The sequence below is a fragment of the Gorilla gorilla genome, chromosome 16 (assembly GCF_029281585.2).
Source record: "Gorilla gorilla gorilla isolate KB3781 chromosome 16, NHGRI_mGorGor1-v2.1_pri, whole genome shotgun sequence".
NCBI classification, from domain to species: Eukaryota; Metazoa; Chordata; class Mammalia; order Primates; family Hominidae; genus Gorilla; species Gorilla gorilla.
This window is the reverse complement of record NC_073240.2, coordinates 77637704-77653679: the sequence shown is the minus strand read 5'-3', so window position 1 is coordinate 77653679 and position 15976 is coordinate 77637704. Positions and strand designations below refer to the sequence as shown.

General features: G+C 35.3%; 1 protein-coding gene across 13 annotated transcripts in view; it reads left to right on the top strand.

The window, feature by feature from the left end:
* Positions 1 to 15976, top strand: part of SCAPER (S-phase cyclin A associated protein in the ER) — a 556007-nt gene that overhangs the window by 131651 nt on the left and 408380 nt on the right. For 9 of the 13 annotated variants that reach the window (XM_063699058.1, XM_063699055.1, XM_063699054.1 and 6 more), the window contains 5 exons: positions 279 to 509; positions 5168 to 5338; positions 6610 to 6685; positions 6794 to 6911; positions 7176 to 7287. In XM_063699058.1, the coding sequence (XP_063555128.1) occupies positions 279 to 509; positions 5168 to 5338; positions 6610 to 6685; positions 6794 to 6911; positions 7176 to 7287 (708 nt within the window). The remainder of the gene's footprint in view (positions 1 to 278; positions 510 to 5167; positions 5339 to 6609; positions 6686 to 6793; positions 6912 to 7175; positions 7288 to 15976) is intronic. The other 4 variants (XM_063699056.1, XM_063699057.1, XM_055363858.2 and 1 more) reach the window with 1 other exon arrangement.

Below are 15976 nucleotides of genomic sequence, written 5' to 3'. Positions count from 1 at the left end.
TGGCCTACTACAAGAAAATTACGATATAAATTGCTTAATTTCTTAGAAAACTTTGGATAGTGCCCAGTACATAGTAGGCATGCAAGTAAAATTTGTGCTTAATGGTCCCTGTCCTTTTGTTACACTTGAAACATACAAAAAAGATGAGTAAATTTTCTGTCATCCAGTCAAGTACCTCTTCTTCATAGTTAATAGGTTAAGCAAAATCATCTCTTCTTCTAAAGTGGAATAGTTGGTATTTTTTAATTATCTCTGATTCATTCTCTATGTTTTGTTAGTTCACAGTGAGTACATTGGATGATGTGAAGAATTCTGGCAGTATTCGAGACAATTGTGTTCGAACTTCTGAAATATCTGCTGTCCACATTGATACAGAGTGTGTTTCAGTTATGCTGCAAGCTGGTACACCTCCTTTACAAGTAAATGAAGAAAAATTTCCAGCAGAGAAAGCAAGGATAGAAAATGAAATGGACCCTTCAGATATTTCAAATGTGAGTGCTGCTAACTTGGTAAGAACAACTTATCAGAATTCTGAGTATATTTAAGAGGCATAAACCCCAATAATAAGAACTTGTATGATTTATACTTTTAAAAGCATTTTTATATATTTATTTCATTTTAACATTTTATTATTTTGGTAAACTTTTGATATAGTTAAGATTCTTATTTTTTAGAGGAAGAAAGTGAGATTGTGAGAGTTAAGTGACTTGTTCAAAATCATTTGGTTTGTATGTGATTTGATCAAATGCTCTTAGCCCAGAATTAAGAATCTAAACTAGTAACAATAAAGTCTTCTATGCTACATCTAGCATTCTGATAGATGGGAAATGGTGTCTGCTAGACTTAGTTTTAAAAACTTTCTTAACAGAGTACTTTAGACAGCCACTATCATTTGCTTGGAGTTGGTCTTTAAGATGAAATTTATTTACCATCCCTATTCCAGAATCTCTAAAAATGCATTGATTTGTGATTATTTATAGATTTATGGTTTTGGATGATAACATATTTCTACCCATCTCTTCCTTTTGCTCATTTTAGTATTAAGATACTTGACCTGGGGATAATCCAGAATAAATCATGCTAACTTTGTTTAAAAACTAACTTTCCAAAGAAATAGGCACATATAAAAAGCTGTGAAAAATTACTTAATTTTTACTTTTTAAAGGCTGCTGTGCACTATAATTTCTTCTAAAATTTAATGCCTAATGCTGACAGATCTTAACAAAACATGGTATCAGATAAAATTATACATTTTATAGGGATAATAACAGTAGAGATGAAACTTGATATAGGTTGTTTAAGGGTAAAAAGGAAAATAAAGGTTATAGTAATACAAAAAACAAATGTTTAGATTCTTTTAATAAGGTAGAACAATTGATTTTCATCTTGTGTCTTTTAGTAATGAACATTTCTAAATGTTGAACATAATTATGGTCAAATAAGTAGTGAGTTTATTGTATGGGGTGGAATTTGATCATTTATTTTGTTTTAGCAGTTGTATATCAAATTGTATATTTTTCAGTTTGCTTCTGTGAGAATCAAATTTTAAAAGAGGAAAACTCTCATCCTTAAATAAGCATGAAATAATTAAAAATTCTTACCTCATTATTTTTATTTTCATCACATATATAAACTTGCAGAGTCATAAACCCTTTTGGTTATTTTGAAGGTCAAATTTGCATACTTGAAAGAAAATAAATTCTGCTTTAATGTGGATATTAGTGTATTCTTAGAGGTGTTAAGAATACTTTTTGTTTTGTTTTGACAAACCAAGGGTGATAAGGTGATAAGCACCTTATTGTTTAGTTTCCAAGTGGAGAGTTACAGAGAATTCCTGTAGTGATGAGACAACTGTTTTTTCTTTTCTTTCTTTTTTTTAAAATTATACTTTAAATTCTAGGGTACATGTACACAATGTACAGGTTTGTTACATAGGTATACATGTGCCATGTTGGTTTGCTGCACCCATCAACTCGTCATTTACTTTAGGTATTTTTCCTAATGCTATCCCTCCCTCAGCCCCCCACCCCCTGACCAGCCCAGGTATGTGATGTTCCCCGCCCTGTGTCCATGTGTTCTCATTGTTCAACTCCCACCTATGAGTCAGAACATGCGGTGTTTGGTTTTCTGTCCTTGTGATAGTTTGCTTAGAATGATGGTTTCCAGCTTCATCCATGTCCCTGCAAAGGACATGAACTCATCCTTTTTTATGGCTGCATAGTATTCCCTGGTATATATGTGCCACATTTTCTTAATCCAGTCTATCATTGATGGACATTTGGGTTGGTTCCAAGTCTTTACTATTGTGAATAGTGCTGCAATAAACATACATGTGCGTGTGTCTTTATCGTAGAATGATTTATAATCCTTTGGGTATATGCCTAGTAATGGGATCGCTGGGTCAAATGGTATTTCTAGTTCTAGATCCTTAAGGAATCACCACACTGTCTTCCACAATAGTTGAACTAATTTACACTCCCACCAACAGTGTAAAAGCATTCCTATTTCTCCACATCCTTGCCAGCATCTGTTGTTTCCTGACTTTTTAATGATCGCCGTTCTAACTGGTGTGAGATGGTATCTTATGTGGTTTTGATTTGCATTTCTCTGATGAGCAGGATGATGAAAATTTTTTCATGTGTCTGTTGGCTGCACAAATGTCTTCTTTTGAGAAATGTCTGTTCATATCCTTTGCCCACTTTTTGACGGGGTTGTTTTTTTCTTTCTCTCTTTTTTTTTTTTGAGACAGAGTCTCACTGTGTCCCCCAGGCCGGAGTGCAGTAGTGCAGTCTTGGCTCACTGCAAGCTCCACCTCCCAGGTTCACGCCATTCTCCTGCCTCAGCCTCCCGAGTAGCTGGTACTACAGGCACTCGCCACCACGCCTGGCTAATTTTTTGTATTTTTTAGTAGAAACGGGGTTTCACCATGTTAGCCAGGCTGGTCTCGATATCCTGACCTCGTGATCCACCCGCCTCAGCCTCCCAAAGTGCTGGGATACAGGTGTGAGCCACCACGCCTGGCCAGGTTGTTTGTTTTTTTCTTGTAAATTTGTTTAAGTTCTTTATAGATTCTGGATATTAACCCTTTGTCAGATGGGTAGATTGCAAGAATTTTCTCCATTCTGTAGGTTGCCTGTTCACTCTGATGATAGTTTTATATAAATTGAATTGTGTAAGCTTTGCTTGACTTCTTTCACTCAACATATTTATTTTGAGATTTATCCATGTAGCTGTGTGTATTAATATTTCATTCTGTTCATTGACTTTACTAGTATTCTGTTGCATGCATGTAACACAATGTTTGTTCATTCACTTGCCCAAAGACATTTGAATTACATCTTTCTTTAATGAATAAAGATGCCACGAACGTTTTTGTGTACAACTTTATGTGAACATATATATATATTTTTTTTTTTGAGAAAATACCTAGATCAATTTTGTTGATAGTATTGTTCAGGTCTTCTATATCCTTACTAGTTTTTTGTTTACTTTTTCTGTCAGTTGAAAGAGGGGTACTGAAATCACTGACTGTAACTGTGGATCTATTTCTTTTCTAACGACTGTATTGAGATCATAATTTACGTATAATACAATCCATCTGTTTCAAGTTTACTGTTGTTTTTTAGTATATTCTCCATAATCAGCTTTAGCACTCTTTCATCACTCTAAAAAGAAAACCCAGTGCCCATTAGCAGTTACTCCCTTTCACTCCACCCACACCTGCCACTGCACTGCTTTCTCTCTATATAATTTTGCCTATTTTAGACATTTCATAGAAATGAAATGTAATATGTGGTCATTTGTGACTGGCTTCTTAGCATATTTTAGAGGTTCATTCATGTCTTAGTTTGTCTCAGTACTTTGTTCTTTTTTGTGATCAAATAGTGTAGTCCACCGAATGAATGAATATACCACATTTTATTTATTCATCAGTTGATGGACATTTAGGTTGTTTTCACTGTGCTATTATGAATAGCACTGCTTTAAGTATTTGCGTAAAAGTTTTTGTGTGGGCACATTTTTTATTTCTCCTGGATATATATCTAGGAGTGGAATTGTTGGGTTATATGAACTCTATGTTTAACCATTTGAGCAACTGTCAGACTGCTTTCCAAAGTGGTTGCATCATTTTACATTCTCAGTAGGTTTATATTTTTTTGCATTTCTATAGGTTTTTGCCTTATATATTTTGAAGTTCTGTTAGGTCTATAAACATTTAGGATTGTTTTGTCATCTTGATGAATTGACCCTTTTATTATTATAAATTGGTCGTCTTTATTCCTGGTGATATTTTTTGCACTGAAATCTGTGTCTGATGTTAATACTTCAGCTTTCTTTTAATTAGCATAGATCTTTTACTTGTAATCTGTTTTTTTCCTTCTAGGAAACATATAGCTCAGTCTTATTTTTTATCCAGTTTGATAATCTCTGCCTATTACATGTTAACATTTACATGTAATATAATTATTGACATAGTTTGTTTAACTCCACCATTTTACTATTTGTTTTCTCTGACTTGTGTTCCTCCTTCCATTTTTAATTTTTTAATAATTTCATTTTATCACCTTTGATGGCTTACTAACCACATGTTTGTTTTGTTATTTCAGTGTTTGATTTAGGGTTTCTAGTATACATCTTTAGCTTCTCATGAGGATTTATTAATTAATGAATCTCATGTATATTTTTATTATTTGCAATGCATTTTTTAAAGTTAGGTGTATGTATGTTCAGAAAGCATCATCACCAGGACAGCATATATTCTTTCCATGTTCCCATTATAGTATACTATTTTGGTTTTATATTTAATGAGTATATTCAATCTATAATTGTTTTGAATTTTGGCACTCAAATGAAATTCACACTTTGTCATTAATAATACCTGTTATTTATATAATTTCACAGTTTCTCATACATAGCTGTCTGGTAAATAAGGCAAGTCATTGATTATTGTTCCATTTTATGGAATACCAAGTAGGTTCTTGGTTTTTAGAAGCTTCTAAGGCACACAGCTAGTAAGTGGATGAGCCTGTATGGAACCCCAGCTTTTATGATTCTAGAGCAATACAATTTTATGTATACTGTTGAGTTCATGTTAGAACATAAAAAATGATTACTTTCCAGTCAAGTGATCATTTTTCTTTTTGTTTATGTGTTTTTAACTTTATAGTCCATGGCAGAAGTCCTTGCTAAAAAAGAAGAGCTAGCAGATCGTCTAGAAAAGGCCAATGAAGAAGCCATTGCTAGTGCTATTGCTGAAGAAGAACAGTTAACTAGAGAAATTGAAGCTGAAGAAAACAATGATATTAACATTGAAACTGACAACGACAGTGATTTTTCTGTGAGCTTTTAGACTTTTTAACATAACTATTCAAAATTTATATTTAGAAACAAAATTATCTGGGCCAGAAAGACTTGGAGTCCATCTAGTCCTATTTAGAATTATTTATTTAAAAATCACGTTCAGTAATCATAACTATTATTCTCAGGGTAATTTAGACTTACACAATAAACAATAGCAAATCTTTTGTTAGCACTTTACCATTACTATTTTCATGTATGATACAGTTGACGAGTTAGAAGTTGTTATTCTTATTTTACCAGTCAAGAAATTGAGTCTGGGCCGGTTGTGGTGCCACATGCCTGTAATCCCAGCACTTTGGGAGGCCAAGGCGGTAGGATTGGTCAAGGATAGGAGTTCGAGACCAGCCTGGGCAACATAGCAAAACCCCGTCTCTATTAAAAAAAAGTTAAAAAATTGAGTCTGACATAAAGTAAGAACTCAACATTACTGAGATTATAATTTATAGAAAGTGAAGATGAAGCTAAGGTATTTTACTTTTGTATTCTATTAACAAAAAGTAGGCTGGGTGTGGTGGCTCATGCCTGTAATCCTAGCACTTTGGGAGGCCGAATCAGGTGGATCACAAGGTGAGGAGTTCAAGACCAGCCTGGCCAATATGATGAAACCCCATCTCTACTAAAAATACAAAAATTAGCTGGGCGTGGTGGCGGGTGCCTGTAGTACCAGCTACTTGGGAGGCTGAGGCAGGAGAATAGTTTGAGCCCGGGAGGCGGAGGTTGCAGTGAGCTGAGATCGTGCCACTGCACTCCAGCCTGGGTGACAGAGTGAGACTCCATCTTAAAAATAAATAAATAAATAAATAAATGAGCAAATGATACACTACCTTCTGTTACTAAGTGCTTAGGATATATATGTTAATGATGGGAATTTGTTAAAGAATAAAATAACTTTAAATGTTTTACATATTGGTTTATTAAATTTTAATGCCAAACAATCTTCAGTTCTTCAGTATTTGCTTTGTATATGTTAGCATTTATGTAGTAATAGGATAAGGCCAATATATTTCTTAAATTTACTTCATTTGTCTCTGCTATTAATGGCTGCTAGGCTCTTAAAATGAATAGGCTGTAGTATTTTAACTTGGCAATTATTTTGATTGTACTGGTAGGTACCTTTTTCCTGGTTTTCAACTGTTGGTTAAATAGAATATATTAACAATAGGTAGAACATTTTCATGTATAGTTCATTTTCTAAAGTTGTAATTGTGTTCGAAGATTTGATTTTCAACTTCCCTTATTACATTTTAGGCCAGCATGGGCAGTGGGAGTGTTTCTTTCTGTGGTATGTCCATGGACTGGAACGATGTCCTTGCAGATTATGAAGGTATTGTGTATATGCATATTGGGTGTGTAGTACAGTGTTCAAAAGTTTGTTCTCAAATGTTTTATAGACCTATGTAGTTAAACAATAATAGTATTTTTTTCTGAACAGCTCGTGAGTCTTGGCGCCAAAATACATCCTGGGGGGACATTGTAGAAGAAGAACCTGCTAGACCTCCAGGGCATGGAATTCACATGCATGAAAAACTTTCTTCACCCTCTCGTAAAAGGTCTGGCATTTGAAAATTAATTTTAAATAGTTCACAGCAAGGAAACTAGCCACTCTTGACTGTTAAATAAAATTGCTACGTGGCATTTTTGGACACATTACTTCAGGACAGTTTCAGATCCATTGAAAAGTAACAAAGCTTTCCCGAAATGTTGGGCCAAAATTAGTTTTGTATACTTTAAGAACTATGAAGTCTAAAGAACACTTTTTCTGGCCTTATCATGTAAACATTTCATGTCTCTTGTCCATTTGTTTGTATTAATAGAACAATTGCAGAATCTAAGAAGAAACATGAAGAAAAACAAATGAAAGCACAGCAGCTAAGGGAAAAGTTACGCGAAGAGAAAACATTGAAGCTTCAGAAATTGTTAGAAAGGGTGAGTTTTTATTTTTTAGGAAATTATGATAGTCTGAAGTTGCTGGGCTTATTTTCAACTCTACTTCTGGTCTGAGAGAAGCTAAAATAACCATAAAAATAATTAGATTTGCTAGGAAATAAAAGCATTTTAATCTATTGAATCCAAGAAGGTTAACTATTAAAAAATCATCATTTTCAAATTATCTAGTAAATTGATATTTTGCAGGGTTTGCGTGGATTATTAAAGCTCTACTTTTGCCGTTTTCATTGGAGGGTTTCCTTGGGGAGGTTTGTCTAAAGTGTAGAATGACCTGGTAGGACAATTTGGAGCCTAAGACTATCAGTTTGTAGTGTGTTTGCCCATGGCCAGCCCTGGTCCTTGCTCTTGGCTCTGGTTTTTACTTCTGTTTATGTATCTGCAGCCAACTCCTTCAGCTAGAGGAATGCAAGCTACTGCCCTGTCCCACAGTTGTTGTCAATCCATGTCCATATGCAGTGGGCCAAATAGCCATGCACACACATGGCCACAGCTGGCCATGGCCCCCATTGCCACATGTATGCCTGCAACCAAACTCCACCTGGCCTCTGCCACCACCTGCCTTGGCTCCCACCTACCAGGGGTGCTCACTTCTTAACACAGAGGTGCTGCTGGCAGCCACTGCCTACACCCTGTAGCTTTTGGAGCTGAGGACTGCCCTGTTACTGATATTGCCAACTCTAGCTCCCTGAGCTGCCATGCCAATGCATACATATAAACCAAGAGTTGTTGTACTTCCCCGCACTTTGGCACTCTGTGTGCCAGTAGGCTTAGTGCAACAATATGCTCCTGCATTCCCCCCAAGTCATTGCTCCCATCCGAGCAATTGACTATCCTTTCTGAAGCCAGTCCATAAAGACTGGAGAAGGTGACTGCTTCTTTAAGTGCATAGACAGCAATGCAAGGATACAAAGAACATGAAAAATCAGGAAAACTTGATACCACCAAGAGAACACAATAAATATCCAGCAAGCAACCCAAACAAATGAAGATCCATGAAGTCCCTGACAAAATATTCAAAATAACTGTTGAAGGTCAGTGAACTGTGAGAGAACACAGATAAATAATGTAACAAAATCAGGAAAACAACATAAAAACAAAATGAGAACATCAAGAAAGTGAAGCCATGAGAAAGAACCAAACAAATTCTAGAGGTGAAGAATACACTGAAGAAACTAGAAAATGCAGTAGAGAGCTTCAGCAACAGACTCAGTGAAGCAGAAGAAAGAATCAAGAGAACTTGAAAACAGGTCATTTGGAATTACCCAGTAAGAGGAGAGAAAAGAATGAAAAAAATGAAGGAAGCCTCTGGGATTTATGGGACACTGTCATTGAATGAATATATGCATTATAGGGATTGAAGAGAAGCAGGCAGAAAGCCTTTTTTTTTTTTAAAGAAATAACCCAAAACTTCCTAAATATGGAGAACAAAACAGATATCCAGACTCAAGCTCATAGAACCCCACAACAGTTAAAGAAGTCTACATCAAGACTTATTATAATTAAATTGTCAAAACTCAAGAGACAGAATTTTGAAAGCTGCAAGAGAAAGGCAACTCATCTCATACAAGGGAAACCTGCCCCCACCCCCACCACCCCCCGCCCCAGAAATGATCAGTGAATTTCTCAACATGAATCTTCCAGGCTAGGAGATAATGGGATGTTACATTCAAAGTACTGAAAGAAAAAAACAAAACCCTGCCAGCCATGATTACTGTACCCTGGAAAGCTATCCTTAAAAATGGAAAGGAGATAAAGTCTTTCCCAGACACACGAAAATTGAGGGAGTTTGTCATCACTAGGCTTGCCTGAGAAGAAATGCTAATGGAGTTCTTTAAATGGAATAGAAAAAATGATAAACACCAATGTAAAAGCGTATGAAGGAAAGAAAGTATGTAAAGCTCAGGAGTAAATGTACAGTCAAATATAGAATAACATAATACTGTAAGGGTGGTACAGAAATAACTGGTAACCCCAATATAAAACTTTAAAGAAGGCTGTGTGTGGTGACTCACACTTGTAATCCCAGTACTTTAGGAGGCTGAGGTGGGAGGATCACATGAGGCCAGGTGTCTCACACCAGCCTGGACAACATAGCAAGACTTCATCTCTACAAAAATAAGGAACAACAAAAAAATTATCAGTTATGGTGATAGGCACCTGTAGTCCCAGCTACCTGGGAGGCTGATCAGAAGGATCGCTTGAACCTGGGAGTTTGAGGCTGCAGTGAGCTAGGATTGCACCATTGCACTGCAGCCTGGGAAATAGAGCAACATCCTGTTACTAAGGTAGGGTGGGGGAGGGGACTTAAAAGACAAAAAGGTATTAAGAGTAAGTATAATGACAAAAAATTGATAATGGGTTCACTGTATGAAAAATAGTAAACTCTGACTTCAAAAACACATAGTGTAGTGGTAGGTAAAAGTGCAGAGTTTTGTAGGCCATTGAATTTAAATTAAATTCAAATTAAATTAAAGTAGACATCAAATTAAAGTAGACAATTGTAACCACAAGGGCAAACCTATTGTAAATACACAAATGCTAAAGAGAAATCAAACCAAACCATTAGAAAAAAAAAAAAGCCCACAATCAAATAACAAATGAAGATAGCAATAGAGTAAGGAACAAAAGCCTGCAGAACAAATAGAAAATAAGTAGCAAAATGGCAGTAATAAATCTGTACTTACTGTTAATAATTACTTCAAGTGTAAATGGATTAAACTCCCCAATCAAAGGGCATAGAGTGGCTCAGTGAATTAAAAAAAGACATACCCAACCATATGCTGCCTTGAACAGACTTGGCTGAACACGAAGGAATATCTTATTCCATGTAAATTGTAACCAAAAGAGAGCAGAAGTGGCTAAACTTAGACAAAACAGACTTTAGGACAAGAACTGTCCCTAGAGAGGAAGAAGGCCATTAAATAATGATAAAAGAGTCAGTTTAACAGGAGGATACAACAATTTAAATATATTTGCACCCAGCAACCTAACACATAAATATATAAAACAAATACAAATCTGAAGGGAGAAATTGGCAGCAATACAATAACAGTAGGAGACTTCAGTGGTCCACTCTCAATAATGGATAGAACATCCAGGTAGAAAGTCAATAATGAAACAGCTGAATTACAACAGTATACACTAAATGTGCCTAAGAAATAAGTACAGGATTTTCTACCCCCAAATCAGCAGAATACTCATTCTTCTCAAGTGCGCATGAAACGTTCTTCAGAATAGATCATGTGTTAGGTCACAACACAAGTCTTTAGAAATTTAAGAAGATGGAAATCATACCAATATCTTTTAGACCGCAGTGGAATGAATCTAGAAATCAATAACAGAAAACAGGAAAATTAGCAAAAATGTGAAAACTAAACATACAGTTGAACAACTATTTGGTAAAAGGAAATAAAGGGGAATTTAAATAATGCCTTGAAGCAAATGAAAACAAATATAACTCACTAAAATTTGTGAGATGTAGCAAAACAAGACTCTGAGGGAAGTTTATAGTAATAAATGCCTACACTAGTTTTCTAACTCACAGAACTAGAAAAAGAAGAAACAAAACTAACCCCAAAGTTACTGTATGGAAAGAAATAACGATTAGAGCAGAAATAATTGAAACGCAAAAGAGAAAAATGATGGGAAAAATCAACAAAACGGTGGTTTGTTGGAAAGAAAAAAATCAAACTCTTAGCTAGTCTAAGAAAAAAAGACTCAAATAAATTAGCAACGAAAGTAGAGTCATTACAATGGATAACAGAGAAACAAAAAGGATCATAAAGAACTATTATCAATAATTCTATGGCACCAAATTGGATAACCTTAGAAGAAGTGGATAAATTCCTAGAAATATACAACCCAACATGACTGAATCAAGAAGAAATAAAGAGCCTAAACAGACCAATAACAAATACAGAGATTGAATCAGTAATCAAAAACCAACAAAAAAAGCCTAGGGCCAGATGGCTTCACTGATCAATTCTATGAAACATATAAAGGAGAAGTAGTACCAACCTTTCTTGAACTTTTCTGAAAAATAAATGAAGAGGGAACACTTTTGTGAAATAAGAAATATTATATTGGTCTCTGCCCCTGGTTCCTGACATAGAGCTCCTAAAACTCTGGTAGATAGAAGCACTAGGATAATATTGTTTTTCCAATATGTGATCTTTGACCCTGGTTCCCAACAGATAACTTTTATGATCTTTGTAATTTCTTGAGTGATAAGAGCATCTGAAACAGAGTTCCTAAATGCCTTGGGCTTTGCTGAGTGATAGGAGCATCTTTTGTTGTAATAAGGGTACTCTTGGTAGTGTCCTGAATAGCCTCAGAATTGGTGCTGGCTACCAGAACTTCAACCTCCAGGTTTGGTTGATTGCCAAAGCCAGTGATTTAATAGATCATGCCCCTGTAATGAAGCTTCCATGAAAAATCCCAAGAACAGACTTTGGGGAGCTTCTGGGTTGTTAAACATGTGAAGGTGGCACACCTGGAGAGGGCATGTAAGTTTCGTGTCCCTTCTTCACACTTTGCCTTAGGCATCTTTTCCATCTGGCTGTTTATCTGCATCCTTTAAAAGTTCCTTTGTAATAAATTGGCAATAGTAAGTAAAGTGTTTCCTTTAGTTCTGTGGGCCACTCTAGCAAATTAATGAAACTTGAGGAGACAGTTGTGAGAACCCCAATTTTATAGCTGGTTTGTCAGAAGTATGGGTCAGAACTTGGGACTTGTGATTAGCATCTGAAGTTGTGGGGGCAGTCTTGTGGGACTGAGCCCTTAATCTGCAGGACCAGATAGATAATGTCAGAATTGGATTGAATTATATGACAGCTAGCTGGCGTCAGAGAAGTGGTCAGTGTGAGAAAAACCCCATAAAAATCTTGGTGAACAGAATTGTTATTGTGTTGTATGTGAGAGTAGGAAAAACAATTTAGTTTTTCCTATCTCGTACAACTCCCAAACTTGTATTATGAGGCCAGCATCACTCTGATTCCAAATCTAGATAGAAACACAAGAAAGGGGAAAACTACAGACCAGTATTCCAGATGAACATAGATGCAGAAATCCTCTTTAAAATACTGGCAAACCAAATTCAAGAATACATCTACAATCATACCATGATTGAGTGGTATTTATCTCTGGAATGTAAGTATGGTGAAATATACTAAAATCTATAAATGCAATATACTACATGAATACAATGAAAGACAAAAAACACACTAATATTTCAATAGATGCAGGATAAACACTTGACAAATTTCAATATCCTTTCATGAAAAAACCCTCAACATACTAGGTATAGAAGGAACTTTACTCCACACAATATAGGCCAATGCTGTTGTTTTAATGTTTATTCCTTCCAAAACACATACTGAAGTTTAATTGCTATTGTAACAATATTAAGAGGTGGGTTCTTTAGGAGGAGATTAGGTTATATTGCCTCTGCTCTTATGAATGGATTGATACCATTATTGTGGAAGTGGGTTCTTATTGCAGGAGTGGGTGCCTTATAAAAGGTTGGATTCAGCTCCCCATAGTGCCCATGCCACCCTTTGCCCTCTCTTGCCCTGTTCCTTTCCTCCAGGGTTGATTTAGTAAGAAGAACCTTATCAGATGCCACCACCTTGATATTGGACTTCCAGTCTCCAGAACTATTATACGATAATTAAAGTTCTTTTTTTAATAAATTACCTAGTTTCTGATATTCTGTTATAGCAGCACAAAACAGACTAAGACAGCCCATATATGAACAACCCACAGTTAACATCATAATTGGGAAAAACTGAAAGCTTTTTCTCTGTGATTTGGTAAAAGGCAAGTATGCCCACTTTTACCATTTCTTTCCAACATAGTACTAGAAATACTGGGAAAAGCAAGAAGAAGAAATGAATGCATTATATGGGAAGGGAAAGAAGTAAAATTATCTATTCGTAGATAACATCATAAATATAGAAAACCTTAAAGATTCCACAAAAAACTTTGAGAAATAATATATGAATTCAGTAACGTTTAGAGATACAAAATCAACATGCTTAAGAATCAGTGGGGTTTTCATACACTAACCATGAACTATATGAGAGAGAAATTAAGGATACAGTTTTCTTTATATTAGCAACAAAAAGAATAAAATACTTAGGAATTAACTTAAGCAGGGAGGTGAATCACTTGTATAGTGAAAATTATAAATTTATGAAAGAAAATTTAAAGCAGCAAGTAAATAGAAAGATATCCCTGTTCATGGATTAGAAGAATTAATATTTTTATAATGTCCATACAGCCTTAAGTGATCTACAATTTCAGTGCAATCTCTATCAAAATCCCAACCATTTGTTTTTAGAGAAATAGAGAAACAGTCCTAAAATTCATATGGATCTCCAAAAGACCCCAAAGATTGAAAGTCATCTTGAGCAAGAAGAGCAAAGGCTGTAGTCATAACACTTTCTAACTTTAAATTTTATTATAAAAGTATAGTAATCAAAACAATTTGGCACTAGCATACAAACATACACACAGACCAATGGAACTTAATAGAAAACCCAGAAATAAACCTATGCAATTATGGGCAACTGGTCTTTGACAAGGATGCTGAGAACATACAATGGGGAAAGCATAATCTTTTCAACAAAGGGTATTGGGAATACTGGGTATCCACGTGCAAAAGATTGAAATTGGACGCTTATCTTACACCATGCATAAAAATCAACTTAAAATGGATTAAAGGCTTAAAATAAAATCTGAAACCATATAACTTTTAGAAAAAAACTTGCAGAAAAACCTTATTGATCTTGGTGATAATTTTTTGAATATGACAGAAAAACACAGTCAACAAAAGCAAAATTAGACACGTGGAATTATATCAAATTAAAAACCTATAGAGCAAATGAAAAAATTATCAAAATGAAAAGACAGCTATGGAATGGGAAAATATTTGTAAAAAATAGATAAGGCATAAATATCTAAAATATTTGAAGTACTCACACAACTCAATGGCAAGAAAACAGCCTGACTCAAAAATGGGCAAAGGACTTAAAGAGACACTTCTCAAAAGGAGAAATCCAAAAGGCTAACAGGTACATGGAAAGGTGCTCAGCATCTATAATGATCAGGGGAAATGGAAATCGAACTTGAGTGAAATATCACCTGACACTTGTTAGGATGGCTATTATCAAAATGACAAGAGGCAAGTATTGGGGAGGATGTGGAGAAAATGGAACCCTTGTATGCTGTTGGTAGGAATGTAAATTAGTATAACCATTATAGTAAGCAATATGGAATTTCCTCAAAAAATTAAAATAGAGCCTGTCATATGATCAGCAGTTCTTCTTCTGGGTATATATCCAAAGGAATTGAAATCTGGATCAAAAAGAGATACCTGTGCACCCATGTTCACTGTAACATTATTCGTAATAGCCAAGATATGGAAACAACCTAAATGTCTGCTGACGAATGAGAAAAATATGGTATATATTTGAGTGTGTGTGTGTGTGTGTGTGTGTGTATGTGTGTATAAAACAGAATATTATCTAGCCTTAAGAAGAATGAAATTTTGACATTTGTGACAACATGGATGGAGCTAGAGGATATTAAGCTAAGTGAAATGAGAGAGACAAATGCTGCATGATCTCACTTCTATGTGGAATATGGGAAAAAATCACATTCATATAAGCAGAGAGGGGAGATGGAGTGATATTGGTCAAAGGGTACAAAAGTTTGACTTATGCAAGATTAATAATTTCTGGTGAGGTAATGTACAACATCATGACTATAGTTAACAAAAAACAAAATACCTGAAAACATAGGAAACATTGGGTTTATTCCTGGAATTCAAAGATATTCCTTCATTAGAAAATCTATGAATGTAATGGGATATAAACTGATTAGAAGAGGAAAACCATTATTTTCAACATCAGGGAAAGATGATCAAGTTTGGGTAAGTGGAGCACTAATTATATTTACAGAAGAGAGTCTGTGTATTTAGAGCAGAATAACTATTGATCATTGCGGTAAGTGGAAATAACATGGGCTCTGGAGATAGCCAACCAAGTTTAAATCTTGATTTTATCATATAATAAGCTATGATTCCCTGAACAAGTTACTTAACATTATTGTATTTCAGTTTCTTTTTCTGAAAAATTACAATTATAATTATTAACTTGTTGTGATGCTTAAATGAGGCAAGCATGTAAAACAGTAACATAGTGCTAGGTTGGATGTTGTTTAATATACAGTCCCTCTTATAACTGAGTACTGTGTTATCTATGCTGTATTATAAATGACAGAAAAACGTAGCTTAAAACAGCAAACATTTATCAGCTCACATTTTTCTGTGAAAAAGGCAACCAGGAATTGCATAATGATTCTTTTATTGTTTTTTTTTAGAGTCAGGGACTTGCTCTGTCTCCCAGGATGGAGTGCAGTGATGCAGCATAGCTCACTGCAGCCTAGAACTTCTGGGCTCAAGCCATCCTCCTGCCTAAACCTCCTGAGTAACCAAGATTACAGGCACATGCCATCTTGCCTGGTTAAATTTTTAATTTTTTTGTAGAGACAGGGTCTTGCCATGTTGCCCAGACTGGTCTCAAATTCCTGGCATCAAGCAATCCTTTAACCTCGGCCTTCTAAAGCACTGGAATTCCAGGCATGAGCCATCATACCTGGCCGTCAT